Source organism: Mustelus asterias, chromosome 12 (assembly GCF_964213995.1).
Source record: "Mustelus asterias chromosome 12, sMusAst1.hap1.1, whole genome shotgun sequence".
Taxonomy (NCBI): Eukaryota; Metazoa; Chordata; class Chondrichthyes; order Carcharhiniformes; family Triakidae; genus Mustelus; species Mustelus asterias.
The window spans coordinates 37,732,362-37,750,156 of record NC_135812.1 but is presented as its reverse complement, the minus strand read 5'-3'; the positions used below and the strand labels follow the sequence as shown (position 1 = coordinate 37,750,156).

General features: G+C 46.4%; 1 protein-coding gene across 1 annotated transcript in view; it reads right to left on the bottom strand.

Annotated features, from left to right (window-relative positions):
* The window catches only part of mks1 (MKS transition zone complex subunit 1), a 68,073-nt gene that overhangs the window by 50,008 nt on the left and 270 nt on the right, over window positions 1-17,795 (bottom strand). The window contains exons 2-4 of the mRNA XM_078225071.1: window positions 13,414-13,567; window positions 6,550-6,614; window positions 6,218-6,373 (exon numbers count right to left, since the gene is read on the bottom strand). Of these exons, the coding sequence (XP_078081197.1) occupies window positions 6,218-6,373; window positions 6,550-6,614; window positions 13,414-13,453 (261 nt within the window). The 5' untranslated portion in view covers window positions 13,454-13,567. The remainder of the gene's footprint in view (window positions 1-6,217; window positions 6,374-6,549; window positions 6,615-13,413; window positions 13,568-17,795) is intronic.

Here is a 17,795-nt window from a genome sequence, read left to right as displayed (position 1 = left end):
CCAAAGATGGATGGGTTAGCTACATTGGCCATGCTAAATTGCCCCTTAATGTTCCGGGATGCGTAGATTAGAGGGAGTGGCAGGGTAAATATGTAGGGTTACGGGGATACAGCCAAGGTGAAAGTATTGTTGGTGCAAACTTGATGAACCGAATGGCCTCCTTCTGCATTGTAGGGATTCTATGATTCATTATAGACCAGTTAAACTGCCAGTACAGTGATGTACACAGCATCCAAAATAAAATGGGCCAACTGGAGGCAATGATCTGTAGCGTGGAATCAGATGCAATAGGAATCACAATACAAGGCATTATGAAGAAAAGGTCAGGCAACTAAATATTTCAAATTCTAACATAATTAGAAAGGATAGGGAAGTAAGAAGGTGAGAGGACCTGCTGATTCGATAGACTAGTTAAAGAAAACATAATGGCAACAGAAAATAGGCACATAACCAACAAAAGGTTAGAAATCTATATGGGTTGAAATATAAAAAATGAGGACCAAGCATGCTAAAAGAACCATATCACAGAGCACCTAATAGTGGAAAACATAGGAAATAAGAGCACGGGTAGGCCATTCAGCCCTCGGGCCTGAGGTGGAGGAAAAAGGTGGACAAAGAAAATCTGTGACAATGAGTAAAGGACATAATTAATAATCGCACAAAGTTTTAGCTACAAATGGAAATGAAACTAAGAAAATAAACTGAAAAACTGCTGACAAAGCAATCGATCAAAAATGATCAACACAGAATTTAGTATAAACATATCCCACTAAAAAGCAAGAATAAACTAGTCAGCAATAAAACACCACGAATGAATAAAGAAATAAAAGCAAAATTGTAAATGACAGAAAAGGGTATATTCTAACGGTGGCACAATGGTTAGCACTGCTCCTCAAGGCACCAGGGACCTGGGTTCGATTCCAGCATGTTCTCTCCATGTCTGCGTGGGTTTCCTCCAGGTGCTCCAGTTTCCCCCTCACAGACCAAAGATGTACAGGTTAGGTGGATTAGCCATGGTAAATGCGTGGGGTTATGGGGATAGGGTGAAGGGGAGGGCCTGGGTGAGATGCTCTTTCAGAGAGTCGGTGCAGACTTGATGGGCCGAATGACCTCTTTCTGCACTGTCGGTATTTCATGGCTCTAAGTACATTGTAAACAAAGCCAAGGATGACAAAATTAAATAAGAAAAATGAAGGAAAAAAAATAGGGAGTCAAAAAACTAAAGAAATTAAATTAACCAGGAATATTAAAAAGTAACATCCTGCAGACACGTAAAACCATAGAAAAATCAAGAGAGAGATAAGGAGAGATGCACAGGATAAATTCACTGGTAATGACTGCAAAATGTCAGAAATATTGAAGAGTATGTTTATGCTATATATATTAGTATCTTTGGATTTCCAAATTATGTTGGCTCGATATTTACAAGAGAAACAAGGTAGACCTTACAGAGGGGTGCAAACACAGACCCTCCTCACACACCACTGATCAGTGCTATTGCCTTCAGAAAGGAGTCGGTAGGCTGGGTAGGTTTAAATTTTCCTCCAACATTAAGAATTGAGTGGCCCCTGCGTCTTGAAGGCAGTCCGATAATACATGCTCACATTTTGGGACGGGATCCTGAAAGGGCAAAACTATTGGAAGTTCTCTGGAAGTTTGTCCAGCTCAGAGACACACAGAGCCATGCCCTCAAAGGGATCAGTTTCTGTAGCAAGAGGTTCCACTTGCTCTGCTCCTACCCATTGGGGCATCTTTCAGGGCACTGTTCGTATGGAGCCCGGTTATGCCAGTGGGCTTCCCTCACAATCTCCAGTACTCGGGTCTGGAGTGCCAAATTTTATTGCAATGGGAATACACCAGGGGTTCTCCTTCCAAGGCTTCTCAAATCCTCCTTCATCTTTTCTTTTTTGGGTGGGAGGCCTTTCCTACCCAGATCATCCTGCTTATTTTCCCAAAGTGCATGGGAATGATGTGGAAAGATCCTGCCCAGGTTTTCAGATCTATAGGTGAGATTATAGCTGTTTGCTGGGACTGCTGCCTCCCTGGCTACGAGGATTCTCTGCTCCTCCAAATGCATGCACAGGTTGAAGGGCAAACAATTTTTGAATTAATCCAACAAAACCAGCTCACGCAACCCCACAAAGTTTCCTGGGATTCTTAGGGAGTTTACCCATCGGTCGAATGCAATTTGCTCCAACCATTCGTACTCGATGTAGGTCTGGGTGAGCTTCTTAGGAGCTTTTCAGCTGTGATATACATCTAGGACTAACTTGTAGGTATTTAGGATGACAGCCTTGGTCTGCTCATAATTCATGGACACATCAGGAGTCAGCATGGAGTGGATCACTTCAGCTCTCCCCGACAGCTGCCCTTGAATTAAAAATCTTCAGATAGCTCATGGCCATTTTAACTGACCTACTATTTTCTCTTGTACATTCCTCTCTTCACATTAGGGAGTGAGCCACACATGGTTTTTGTCATTTTAAAAGATCATTGGCACTTTTTAAAATTTTGGGATTTGGCCATGCTGGATATAAAATCTATCTTCCATAAAAATATATAGTGTAAGGTCTTAGCCTTGGTATACCATTAATGTAATTCTTAAAATAAAAAAGGAGATAAAACAAGTTATTGAACTAGACATGAATTAGCTTAGCATCAGTAGTAGAAAAGATAATCAAATCTTTCATTAATCAAAATACAATGGAAAAACATCAAGGACAAAAAATATATTAAAGAGCAGAGGTTAAATGTGTTGTATTCAGAGTGTTAAATGGTGAGAAGTGGTGCTCCACAAGAGACAGCACTGGGACTACTGTTGATCACAATTTACAGAAATGGTTTGAACTCAGGATTTAGAAGCACAGTTGGGCAGTTAATACTGAAGAGGACTGTGACAAAATGGAGGAAAATATTAATAAACTTGCTAAACGGTCATGCAATTGGCAAATGAATTTCAACGTAGGCAAGTGTGTGGTAATACATTTTGAAAAGGAAGAGGAGGTTCTAAATAGGATTAAGGAACAGAATCTGAGTATTAGAGAAACACATATCAATAAGCATAACAACCTAGTTTAATGAGGCCACAAATGTAAACCAAGCATTGAAAATCATTTCTGGAGGGACAGAATTGAAATGCAAACCACACTTGGAGCACTGACAGCAGTTCCAGTCGTCAATTTTTTAAAAATGATATAGAAGCCCCAGAGGGGTCCACCAAAGAAAAGATTCACTGTCCAGCACCATATTTTATCACGGACTCCCCGCAATGTCCACTGCGTCCTGCAGGAAAACAACTCATTGCAAACACTAAGGATTCAGAGCTCCTTGCCTCAAGTCTCATCAGAAGTCAAAGGTTTCTCAATCTGCTACAATGTGGTTCACGTGCCAGCTTGTACAACCGATACCTGGGTTGTGCTCAATGCAACTGCAACATGTTCATAGACTCATTGGGTGGTCAGGACCAAGGTGGATGAGAAGCTGGCACAGCTCCTCTGAACCTATTATGATTACACGAACACAGACATTGTTTAGTAAAGTGCTGAGCCTGACTCAGGTACTGACTGCAGCTGAGAGCTGAGTTGAAGGAATTATTACAGAGTCTGAAGCATGTAACACAAGGCAAAAAGGACGATTAATCCGCACATGTGGGAATCAATCCAGTTGCTGGAAATTAATAATACTAATGTTGAGGTGATAAACAACTATCAGACTAAACTTGGCTATGTGTTGTGTGGCATTGTATCACATTTTACTTCTTTATTACAACTAGATTTCAATTTAACCACAACTGGAAAGAACTGGAAAGAATTCTGTGATGATCTGTGCTATTTTTCTATATTTTGTTTTTAAGATGGGGCTGCTTTAAGAGGAAGTGTTCTGTTACAAGAGTCAATTTGTCTAGTCAACATGCTGCAGACGCTAGGAATGCAGGCTACTAACTGATTTTAGCTAGGAATGGATTACTTAATGGACCTTTTGTTTATTTAAGTTCTCCTGGGATTTTAGACTAGGTATGCAGTCATGTGAGTTTTGATTAAGTTGATTGACAGAGAAAGAGTCATGTGGTTAATAGGAGGAGTTAAGATTGCAGGAACAAAACAGTTTCACTTTCATTTTAGAATTCAAGCAGTTGCTGTCTGGGCTGCCAGAAGGAAGCATTGTCACTTTCTCACTCTCTCTCTCTCCAAAGGCTTTCTGAAAGCTCCAAGCCCAGTAACCTACATCAACGCAAGTATGCCTGTGTTTTGGTAACTAATTTAAAAAGGGGATTTAAGTCTATAAGAGAAATATTGCTTGATTGGAACTTAGTGATAGGTTAGCAGTTAAGAATTGTGTCTCATCATGTTTAAGTGTTGTTCAATTGTTTAAAGTTAAGCTAATTCATTTGTTATAATTGAACTGTAATTAAATAAAGTTTGTTTTGATAAAAGCTTCCTAGTTTGTCAGTAGAATCACACCTGAAGTGAAACATCTTATCCTCATTCATGCCAAAATAAAAAATGTTTGGGGTCTAGTCTAGCTTCAGAATATATCTTGGGGTTTCTGATCTGGTACCCCAACAATTGGAAAACCTGAATAAATATTGAAATATGTACAGGATAGGTGGATTGGCCATGCTAAATTGTCCTTTAGTGTCCCATGATGTGTATGTTAGGGAAGATTAGTGGGGAAATATGTGGAGTTATGGGGATAGGCTCTGGCTGGGATGCTCTATCGGAGAGCTGGTGCAAAGTTGATGGGCCGAATAACTTGCTTTTGCACTGTAGGATTCTTTGATTTCTATAACTGACTGCAATAGAAGTTGTATTTATTTAACTCTTGCAAAGCTGGCTGCTGTTTCATATCAGGTCGGGGTCTCCTGCATGATCCTATTCAACAGTTGGTCACAAACTTCATAGCAGTTAAAAAATTAACAAGTCCCTCTGGGAATTTTAATGCCTTTTCCTAACTTAAAATTATGGTGAGTATTTGATTATTTCTTTTTGTATACATCTCCACTCACGCCGAGTAGGAAACCTACCAACTTTTTCTAGCTTTCTATCCTTCCGAAATGTCAAGTACCCATGATATTCAGGTCACAGTATTGGTCACCTTGCAACCACATCTCTGTAATGGCTATCAGATCAAACATGCTTATGTCTATTTGTGCTGACAATTCATCTGTTTTCTTACAAATACTACATGCATTCAGATACAGAGCCTTAAGTTTGTTCTACTATTTTTGCAAACTCTGGCTTTAACTGTTGGCGCACTCTTAGATTTGTACATTCTGTACCTTCCTGCCACATCCAGATCATCATTAAACTTACTGCCTTTTAAGTTTAAAATGTATTTATTAGTGTCACAAGTAGGCTTACATTAACACTGCAATGAAGTTTTGCTTTATTGTCTTGTCCTTTCCCTTTAATTTACCACATGATTCCTCCCCCTATTATTTAGTTTAAAGCTCTCTCTGCTGCCCTAGTTATATGACTCGCCATAACTCAAAGAGCATTATCTACCAGCAAATTGACCAACTACAATGGAACCTTTAGCTTAGTTTGGAGATGCCTCCCACTCCTACAAGAGCACAGTTGCCTTCTTCAGTTAAACAATAGTATAGCCCACCAGATCACAAGTAGGACTTGAATTCGTACTTCTGATTCTCCCTTTCTCAAACCCTATAACTCTTTTTTTATTCAATATCATAGAAACCCTACAGTGCAGAAAGAGGCCATTTGGCCCATCGAGTCTGCACCGACCACAATCCCACGCAGGTCCTACATATCCCTACATATGTACCCGCTAATCCCTCTAACCTACGATCTCAGGACACTAGGGGACAATTTTTAGCATGGCCAATCAACTTAACCCGCACATCTTTGGACTGTGGGAGGAAACCCACGCAGACACGAGGAGAATGTGCAAACTCCACACAGGCAGTGACCCAAGCCGGGAATCGAATCCAGGTCGCTGGAGCTGTGAAGCAGCATTGCTAACCACTGTGCTACCATGCACTGTATACAGTACAGAGGAATGGACACTTTCAGATGTTAATGATCAGTACAATGAGCACAATACTATCTGGCCGCATGAGGCTCCCGAAGTTGTTCAGAGCTTCAAGTAACTGAAAGATCAACATTTGCCCACTTTAACTGATTTTAATTATTCGATTTGATCCTTTCTTTGCTGAATTGTTTTAATATATAAAAAAGGGATTATTGAGTTTTAGTACCTCTTCCATGCTGGTGTATCGATCAAAGTCAGTATAGGTGAAGATTCTGAAGTTCTTTCTCTCTTCAGTTTCCTCCAGAGACTGAATCTCCTTGTGGTATTGAAAGTCTAGGGGACTCTGGCAGGCATGTTCATTCTTGAACAGGTCAATTTCAAACTAAAATAAAAGAAGACATTCTATAGTATTCTTTTCCAATCACCGTTCTTCCATTAGTCTTCTATAAAGCAAAGATGTAAACTGAAGGAATTTGCATTATCATTTCTCCTTTATAGACATGCTTCTAAATCAGTCACTGAGATTCTGATATTACTGTAGAATGACAGACGAGTTACCTGGCTGAATAATTTCTCTTGCCAACCCAACACAACCTCCTCTTGGTCGTACATCCGATAACCAGCTGAAAAATTAGGGGAAGAGGTTACAAATATTTGTCCAGTCTCGTAAGGTGAAGAAGAAATTAGGAAACATGTTAGTATAGTCAAGGATAAAGTAAAGGAGTACCTAAGCATAGATAAGGAAACAATGGAAAATTAACTCAGCAAGACATGGAGAAATATGGAAAACCTCACCATGGTTAAGGAGAAAAAGATGAAATGCACCAGTACAGGTCAGGATAAAATGAAGGAATATTACAGAGTAGATGTTAGGAACACCATCACACAGGAAATAATGAAAAGACTTACAGTCATACATAACCTTTCACAAGACATCCCAAACAAAGTACTTCAGAGATATTGATAAATGCAAAAACACCATAGCACTGGTGGTAATAGACTGGGGTAGTAGCACTTCAGGAGATAAGAATATAATGAGGAAATACCTTAGCGCAAAAATAAATTAGTAAAGGATTCAAGAAGCAATTAGGCTGGTGTGTTTGAATAATGGTGGGATTAGAGATGGTAAGTGGGGAATACAATCAAAGAGACTTCTTAGAGAGCCGACTAGGCCTTTCTTTTTCTTGCATTCCATCGACTCCATTGTTCAAACAAATCAACCCAAGAACCTGGAATGCAAGTCTCACCCTGACGACTTAAAATCTAAACATTTACATTATTTTAACTATGTGACAGAAGTTGCATATAATTTCCATAAGAAGTAGGCCATTTGGCCCCATTGAGTCTGCTCTGCCATTCAATGAGATCATGACTGATCAGATATGATCATCCTCAACTCCACATTCCTGCCTTAACCCTTTACTGATTAAAAATCAGTCCGTCTCAGCCTTGAACATACTTAATCACCCAGAATCTACAGTCTATTGTAGTAAAGAATTCCAGATTCACTACCCTCAGAGAAGAAATTCCCCCTCATCTCTGGCTTAAATGGGTGATCCATTACTCTGAGGTTATGCCCTCTGGTCCCAGACTCTCCCACAAGGGGAAACAACCTCTCAGCATCTACCCTGTCAAGCCGAGAGAATGCTATATGTCTCAATAAGGCCACCTCTCATTCTTCTAAACTCCAATGAATATAGGCCCAACCTACTCAACCTCTCCTCATAAGAAAATCCGTCCATGTGAGGTTATCCATTTTGGTCGCAAAAACAGGAAGGAAGATTATCTGAATGGTGGCAGTTTAGGAAAAGGGGAAGTGCAATGTGACCTGGGTGTCATGGCAGAACAGTCGCTGAAGGTTGGCAAGCAGGTACAGCAGGTGGTGAAGAAAGCTAATGGCATGCTGGCCTTCATAGCAAGAGGATTTGAGTATAGGAGTAAGGATGTCTTGCTGCAGTTATACAGGGTCTTGGTGAGGCCACACTTTGATATTATATGCAGTTTTGGTCTCCTAGTCTGAGAAAGGACATTCTTGCTATTGAGGGAGTCCGGCAAAGGTTCACCAGGCTGATTCCTGGAATAGCAGGACTGACATATAAAGAGAGACTGGATCGACTAGGCTTGTACTCACTGGAATTTAGAATGAGAGGGAATCTCATAGAAACATACAAAATCCTGATGGGACTGGACAGGCTAGAAGTGGGAAGAATGTTCATGATGTTGGGGAAGTGTAAAATTGAGGGTCACAGTCTGAGAATAAGGTAAACCATTCAGGATTCAGATGAGGAAGAACTTCTTCAGTCAGAGTTGTGAACCTGTGGAATTCTCTACCACAGAAAGCTGTTGGGGCCAGTTTGTTAGATATATTCAAGAGGAAGCTGGGTGTGGCCCTTATGGTTAAAGGGATCAAGGAGTATGGAGAGAAAGCGGGAGTGGGATACTGAAAGTGCATGATTAACCATGACCATATTGAATGGTGGTGCAGGCTAGAAAGGCCGAAAGGCCTATTCCTGCACCTATTTTCTATGTTTCGATACCTGGGCCAACCTAGTGAACTTTCTCTGGACTGCCTCCAATGCTAGTTTATCTTTCCTTAGATAAGGGGACCAAAACTGGTCACAGTATTCCAGGTGTGGTCTAACTAGTGCCTTGTATAGTTTTAGCAAGAGTTCCCTACTTTTATACTCCATTCCCTTTGAAGTAAAGGCCAACGTTCCATTTGCCTTCCATATTACCTGCTGAACTTGTATACTATCTTTTTGTGATTTTATGCACGAAGATCCCCAAATCCCTCTGTGCTGCAGATTTCGGCATTCTTTCTCCATTTAAATAATATTCAGCTCCTTTAAAGTACATAACTTCACATTTTCCAATATTATATTCCCACTCACTTAACCTGTCTATATCCCTCTGCCAATTTCCCTTTTCTGTGGGTACATCCTGCTCAAACAGTTCGCTGCGCTAACAAATATTTACTCTATTTCCCTCCCAGATCTTCCTTCTGCCATGACTCCTATGATTCAACGAGGGTCGAATGCCCACTGATACCTCATCCACTATTCTCAAACTTGGACAGCCAGTATCAGGGAATTCAACTGCAGAGGGCCACAATACTGAACCTAATGCTATTATCCAACATCAACAACATTCAGATTTTCAAGCAGGATATACAGGATTGTGACAATGAGCACTCCATATTACCCCACCCAATGGCTTCACTTCACATGAGAGACTAGACAAAATCTAGAGCCTATGTGACAGGCTTGCTGGAGTGAGGGATGAGCATTGTAACAAAGTCTGATGTTTTTCATTTCACACTTACTGTTAAAGGTGAACTAACAATGATTTGGAGCAGGACATTTTCCCCTCCCTGTTCAGTGTGCCGAGATTGGTTATAAATTCATTTCAGTGATTTAAGAATCTCAAGAGACCAGAGATTGAACTATGAACCATTCTGATTTATCACTTTCTGCCAAATTGTGCTGTAATCCAAAAGGGAAACAGTGGTTTGCTTTATTCATTCTAGGGATGTAGGCATCACTGGGAAGCCTGTATTTATTGTCCATCCTTCAACTTAACTAGGGCACCTTGTTGTCGCACTCAGTCAAATACCAGGTTGTTGCTGAGTAAATGACAATAAAACCTTACTTCACTTAGTTGATGATTGAAAGTAGGCTGATGGGGTGGTGTACTTGCCTAGATGGGATTGGTCCTGTTTTTTATAAACAGAGCATAAATGGGTGAATTCCCACCTGTATTGTAGATGTCCTAGAACAGCTTGGTGAGAGACACAGCTGAATTTCAGTACTACAGTAGGGATGTTGTCAGGGCCCATTGCATTTGCCCTATCCGATGCATTTAGACCTTTTTCTTGGTATCATGTGGAGTGAATCAAATTGGCTGAAGATGACCATTTATGCTGGTGGAATGCACAGAAGGAGGCTGAGATGGATTATCCATTTGATACATCTGGCTAAATACAGCTGCAAATACTTTAGCGTTGTCTTTTGCACTCTTGCTAGGCTCTGACATCATCAAAGAGAGGGATGGAACATCCGCTTCCTTTAATAACTTTTGATGAAAGTAACAGTATGTTACTGCTATAGATAGAAATATATTGTTTTTTATGCTTAAGGGGATGTTTAAAATTCAGCTTTATGCTAAAGGTAGTTGGGGTGTCTGGAAATATAGCTCAGATGCTGGGAGAGCAGGATAATTACTCATTTTAGCCATGTAGTGTTTACTAAGATAGTTTACTAAGATTTGTTTACAAAAAAAAGGTCCCCTGGGGTTTTTGATGAAAGGAATGGAAAGTGGGTTTAGGTAGGCAGGGTCATGTGTTAAAGTTTCACAAGTAGGCTTAAATTAACACTGCAATGAAGTTACTGTGAAAATCCCCTAGTCGCCACACTCCGGCACCTTTTTGGGTACACTGAGGGAGAATTTAGCATGGCCAATGTATCTAACCAGTACCAGTCTTTCGGACTGTGGGAGGACACCAAAGCACCCGGAGAAAACACACGCAGACATGGGGAGAGCATGCAGACTCTGCACAGACAGTGACCCAAGCTGAGCATTGAACCCGGGTCCCTGGCGCTGTGAGGCAGCAGTGCTAACCACTGTGCCACCCCTGTGATTAATGGGAGGAGCTAGGTCTATAGCAGAGAAACAGCTTTTCAGTTAAGGCTTGATTTGTTTGAAGACAGAGGTTTTCTACAAGCTGCTCTCTCTCCATAAAATCTCTCTGAAAGCTTCAAGACCGTCTACATTCATTATGGCAAGTATATTCGTGGTTACTAATTGTATTTAAAGTGGCATTTAAGTCTATAAGAGGTGTTGCTTATTTGGAACTGAATAAATGAAAAGTTGGAAATTTTTCATTTTTAAATATTCTTAAAGGGTTAATAATTAAATTGCTTCATTATAGTTAAAGTTACAGTTAGAGTTATAGTTAAACTCTGTCATAAAATAAAGTTTGTTTTACTATAAAGGATCCCTAATTAGTCAGTGGAATTACTCATGGAGCGAAATACCCTATCCTCAACTTTACGTCAAAATAGAAAAATTGTTGGTCAAATCCAGTGTCCTAAGGTAACCTGGGGTTCTGGTCCAGTACCCTAACAAACTTAATTGTCCACCACCACCACCATTCACAATTGGATGCGACAAGCATCTGACTCACTGGTTATGGGATTGTTTAGCTGTCAACGGCATACGTGCAGTCCTGTGCTGTTGCTTCACCAGGTTTCCATCTCATTCTATGGTACACCTGATGTTGCTCTGGCAAGTTCTTTTACTCTTTATTGAACCAGGTTTGGTCTTCCTGTCCAGGACTGGTTTGATGGTAATGGCAGAGTGAAGAATATGCCAGACATGCTGTAGACACTAGATAGAGAGATGTAGTCATGGAGATGTGGAGTTGATTGGGATGGGGTCTTCCTACTGTGGCACTCATTTCTTTCCCACTCTTTTTATCATGATGTTTGGAAGCACTTACTTTTCAACTCATTTGAAGCTACTGACTCTTGCATGGATACAATCATGAATTATGCTCTGCAGTTATAGGCTTCAGATCCTCCTGAAACTGGCCACTCCTCATATTAGTGCATCATCAACTTTATAGGGAAGTAGCGAGGGAAAACCAGGCACATAACCTCAGGGAAAGATAAAGTTTATTGGCACCTTCCAGCACCCAGTGACATAGCAGAGCTATCAATGTACACCCCTGGGTGACTGGGAAGAGAATACCCTAAGGAAGGGAAATATAGAAATCCTGAAATAGTGTTGCCTAATCCTTACTGATGGGATAAAATCTTTCTCAAATGCTGTGCAGCAAAACACAGCGGGGCACCTTGTGCCATCCCTGTACCTTCTTTCTTATCCTGCATATTCTTCCTTTTCAGATAATAATCTAATCCCCTCTTGAATGTTTCAATTGAACCTGCCTGCAACACACTCTCATGTCACAGATATTAACTATTGTCTGTGTGAAAAAGTTTCTCCTCATATCTGCATTGTTTCTTTTGCCAATTATTTTAAATCTGTGCCCTTTGATTCTCAATCTTTCCACCATTGGGAACAGTTTTTCCTCTATCTACTCTGCCCAAACCTCTCATGATTTTGAATACTATCAAGTCTTCTCTTCTCCAAGGAAAACAGTCCAAACTTCTCCAATCTATCAATTTAACTGAAGATCCTCATCCCTAGAATCATTCCATCACTCACTCTAATTCTTTCAAATCCGTCCTAAAATGTGGTGCCCAGAACTGGACACAATACTCTAGTTGAGGCTGAAACAGCTTTCCATACAATTTTAACATAACTTCCTTGCTTTGGTACTCTATGTCCATAATAATAAAGATGTGGAGATGCTGGCGTTGGACTGGGGTAAGCACAGTAAGAAGTTTAACAACACCAGGTTAAAGTCCAACAGGTTTATTTGGTAGCAAAAGCCACAAGCTTTTGGAGCCTTAAGCTCCTTCTTCAGGTGAGTGGGAATTCTGTTCACAAACAGGGCATATTAAGACACAAACTCAATTTACAGAATAATGGTCGGAATGCGAATACTTACAGCTCATCAAGTCTTTGAGATACAAACAATGTGAGTGGAGAGAACATTAAGACAGGTTAAAGAGATGTGTATTGTCTCCAGACAGAACAGCCAGTAAGACTCTTCAGGTCCAGGCAAGCTGTGGGGATTACAGATAGTGTGACATGAACCCAATATCCGGGTTGAGGCCGTCCTCATGTGTGCGGAACTTGGCTATCAGTTTCTGCTCAGCGACTCTGCGCCGTCGTGTGTCGTGAAGGCCGCCTTGGAGAACGCTTACCCGAATATCAGAGGCCGAATGCCTGTGACCACTGAAGTGCTCCGGAGGAGATGCGGTAGCTTCTCCGCTCCGGGGAAGTACTGGACGACGAAGGGTACTCTGTCCACCGTGTCCCGTGTTTGTCTTCTTAATAATAAATAAGTTTGTCTTACATAATAATAAAGCCCAGGATGCCATGTGCTTCATTAACTGCTCTCTCAACATGCCCTGACACCTTCAATGACTTATGCACATATTTACTCAGGTCCCTCTACTCTTGCACCCACTTTTGGAATTGTAGTCTTCACTTCATGTTGTCACTCCCTTTCCACTTCTCTGCATTGAATTTCACCTGCCACTTGCCTGCCCATTTCACCAACCTTTCTATATCCTTCTGAATTTCTACACTATCCTCCTCGCAGTACACAATGCTTCCAAGTTTCATACGATCCACAAATTCTGCCCTGTATAAACAGATTTATGCATTCTCAACCAAACTGTTGTCAGTTGTGGTGGTTAATATGTGAGCAATTTTACATTAAACACACTTTGGAAAAAAACTTGCAGATCAAATAGTAGGCAACCCAAAATGTGGCATAAACGTGGAGCTTACAGGTTATTCCCTCTGAAGTCGGGACGTCAAATGCAGACATTTCGATGAGATCTTGTTCCTGTTGAACTGCTGGTTGCAGAATATGTCGGGTGAAGAGAGCTGTCGGGGTTACCCGCTGAAGCCATACTCTTTAAAAAAAATACTTAATTTCTTCCTTCAGGCAACCTTCGATTAAAATTATTTTAATTCCGTAAACCCATCAATAGCACTACACTTGCTTGGAGGCCCCCGCCGCATCCATCTCACTTCCCCCCACCCCCCCCGGCATCAATCTCACTCTCCCCCCCCCCCCCCATCAATCTCACTCCCCCCCCCCATCAATCTCACTCCCCCCCGCCCCCATCAATCTCACTCCCCCCCCCCCCATCAATCTCACTCCCCCCCCCCATCAATCTCACTTCCCCTCCCCCATCAATCTCTCTCTCTCCCCTCCCCCCCCCATCAATCTCACTCCCCCCCCCCATCAATCTCACCCCGCCCCCCCCAATCAATCTCACCCCGCCCCCCCCAATCAATCTCACCCCGCCCCCCCAATCAATCTCACCCCGCCCCCCCCAATCAATCTCACCCCGCCCCCCCCAATCAATCTCACCCCGCCCCCCCCAATCAATCTCACCCCGCCCCCCCCAATCAATCTCACCCCGCCCCCCCAATCAATCTCACCCCGCCCCCCCAATCAATCTCACCCCGCCCCCCCAATCAATCTCACCCCGCCCCTCCCAATCAATCAATCTCACCCCGCCCCCCCCAATCAATCTCACCCCGCCCCCCCCCAATCAATCTCACCCCGCCCCCCCCAATCAATCTCACCCCACCCCCCCAATCAATCTCACCCCGCCCCCCCAATCAATCTCACCCCGCCCCTCCCAATCAATCAATCTCACCCCGCCCCCCCAATCAATCTCACCCCGCCCCCCCCAATCAATCTCACCCCGCCCCCCCCAATCTATCTCACCCCGCCCCCCCAATCTATCTCACCCCGCCCCCCCAATCAATCTCACCCCGCCCCCCCAATCAATCTCACCCCGCCCCCCCAATCAATCTCACCCCGCCCCTCCCAATCAATCAATCTCACCCCCGCCCCCCCAATCAATCAATCTCACCCCGCCCCCCCGATCAATCAATCTCACCCCGCCCCCCCCATCAATCAATCTCACCCCGCCCCCCCCAATCAATCAATCTCACCCCGCCCCCCCCCAATCAATCAATCTCACCCCGCCCCCCCCAATCAATCAATCTCACCCCCCCCCAATCAATCAATCTCACCCCGCCCCCCCCAATCAATCAATCTCACCCCGCCCCCCCCCCCAATCAATCTCACCCCCCCACCCCCACCCCCCAATCAATCTCACCCCCCCACCCCACCCCCCAATCAATCTCACCCCCCCACCCCCACCCCCCCATCAATCTCACTCCCCCCCCATCAATCTCACTCCCCCCCCCCCCATCAATCTCACTCCCCCACCCCCATCAATCTCACTTCCCCTCCCCCATCAATCACACTCCCCCCGCCGCATCAATCTCTCTCTCTCCCCTCCCCCCCCCATCAATCTCACTCCCCCCCCCATCAATCTCACTCCCCCCCCCATCAATCTCACCCCGCCCCCCCCAATCAATCTCACCCCGCCCCCCCCAATCAATCTCACCCCGCCCCCCCCAATCAATCTCACCCCGCCCCCCCCAATCAATCTCACCCCGCCCCCCCCAATCAATCTCACCCCGCCCCGCCAATCAATCTCACCCCACCCCCCCAATCAATCTCACCCCGCCCCCCCAATCAATCTCACCCCGCCCCCCCCAATCAATCTCACCCCGCCCCCCCAATCAATCACACCCCGCCCCTCCCAATCAATCAATCTCACCCCGCCCCCCCCCAATCAATCTCACCCCGCCCCCCCCAATCAATCTCATCCCGCCCCCCCCAATCAATCTCACCCCGCCCCCCCCAATCAATCTCACCCCGCCCCCCCCAATCAATCTCACCCCGCCCCCCCCAATCAATCTCACCCCGCCCCCCCCCAATCAATCTCACCCCGCCCCCCCAATCGATCTCACCCCGCCCCTCCCAATCAATCAATCTCACCCCGCCCCCCCAATCAATCTCACCCCCCCACCCCAATCAATCTCACCCCCCCCACCCCCACCCCCCAATCAATCTCACCCCCCACCCCCCAATCAATCTCACCCCCCCACCCCCCAATCAATCTCACCCCGCCCCCCCCAATCAATCTCACCCCGCCCCCCCCAATCAATCTCACCCCGCCCCCCCAATCAATCTCACCCCGCCCCCCCCAATCAATCTCACCCCGCCCCCCCAATCAATCTCACCCCGCCCCCCAATCAATCTCACCCCGCCCCTCCCAATCAATCAATCTCACCCCGCCCCTCCCAATCAATCAATCTCACCCCGCCCCCCCAATCAATCTCACCCCCCCCACCCCCACCCCAATCAATCTCACCCCCCCACCCCCACCCCCCAATCAATCTCACCCCCCCACCCCCACCCCCCAATCAATCTCACCCCCCCACCCCCACCCCCACCCCCCAATCAATCTCACCCCCCCCCACCCACCCAACCAATCAATCTCACCCCCCCCCACCCACCCAACCAATCAATCTCACCCCCCCCACCCACCCAACCAATCAATCTCACCCCCCCCCACCCACCCAACCAATCAATCTCACCCCCCCCCACCCACCCAATCAATCTCACCCCCCCCCACCCACCCAATCAATCTCACCCCCCCACCCCCACCCCCCAATCAATCTCACCCCCCCACCCCCACCCCCCAATCAATCTCACCCCCCCACCCCCCAATCAATCTCACCCCCCCACCCCCACCCCCCAATCAATCTCACCCCCCCACCCCACCCCCCAATCAATCTCACCCCCCCACCCCCCAATCAATCTCACCCCCCCACCCCCCAATCAATCTCACCCCCCCACCCCCCAATCAATCTCACCCCCCCACCCCCCAATCAATCTCACCCCCCCACCCCCACATCAATCTCACCCCCCCACCCCCACATCAATCTCACCCCCCCACCCCCACATCAATCTCACCCCCCCCACCCCCACATCAATCTCACCCCCCCACCCCCACATCAATCTCACCCCCCCACCCCCACATCATCTCACCCCCCCACCCCCACATCAATCTCACCCCCCCACCCCCACCCCCCAATCAATCTCACCCCCCCACCCCCCAATCAATCTCACCCCCCCACCCCCCAATCAATCTCACCCCCCCACCCCCCAATCAATCTCACCCCCCACCCCCACCCCCCAATCAATCTCACCCCCCACCCCCACCCCCCAATCAATCTCACCCCCCCACCCCCACCCCCCAATCAATCTCACCCCCCCAACCCCACCCCCCAATCAATCTCACCCCCCACCCCCACCCCCCAATCATTCTCACCCCCCCACCCCCCAATCAATCTCACCCCCCCACCCCCACCCCCCAATCAATCTCACCCCCCACCCCCACCCCCCAATCAATCTCACCCCCCCACCCCACCCCCCAATCAATCTCACCCCCCCACCCCCCACCCCCCAATCAATCTCACCCCCCCACCCCCACCCCCCAATCAATCTCACCCCCCCACCCCCACCCCCCAATCAATCTCACCCCCCCACCCCCACCCCCACCCCCCAATCAATCTCACCCCACCCCACCCACCCACCCAATCAATCTCACCCCCCCCAATCAATCTCACCCCCCCCACCCCCCAACCCAATCAATCTCACCCCCCCACCCCCCAACCCAATCAATCTCACCCCCCCCAATCAATCTCACCCCCCCCACCCCCCCAATCAATCTCACCCCCCCCACCCCCCAATCAATCTCACCCCCCCACCCCCCAATCAATCTCACCCCCCCCACCCCCCCAATCAATCTCACCCCCCCCATCAATCTCACCAACCCCACCCCCCCAATCAATCTCACCCCCCCAATCAATCTCACCCCCCCACCCCCACATCAATCTCACCCCCCCACCCCCACATCAATCTCACCCCCCCACCCCCACATCAATCTCACCCCCCCACCCCCACCCCCCAATCAATCTCACCCCCCCACCCCACCCCCCAATCAATCTCACCCCCCCACCCCACCCCCCAATCAATCTCACCCCCCCACCCCCCAATCAATCTCACCCCCCCACCCCCCAATCAATCTCACCCCCCCACCCCCACAAATCCACCACACCCCCCCAACCCAATCAATCTCACCCCCCCAATCAATCTCACCCCCCCCACCCCCACCCCCCAATCAATCTCACCCCACCCCACCCACCCAATCAATCTCACCCCCACCCCACCCCCCCAATCAATCTCACCCCCCCCACCCCCCCAACCCAATCAATCTCACCCCCCCCAC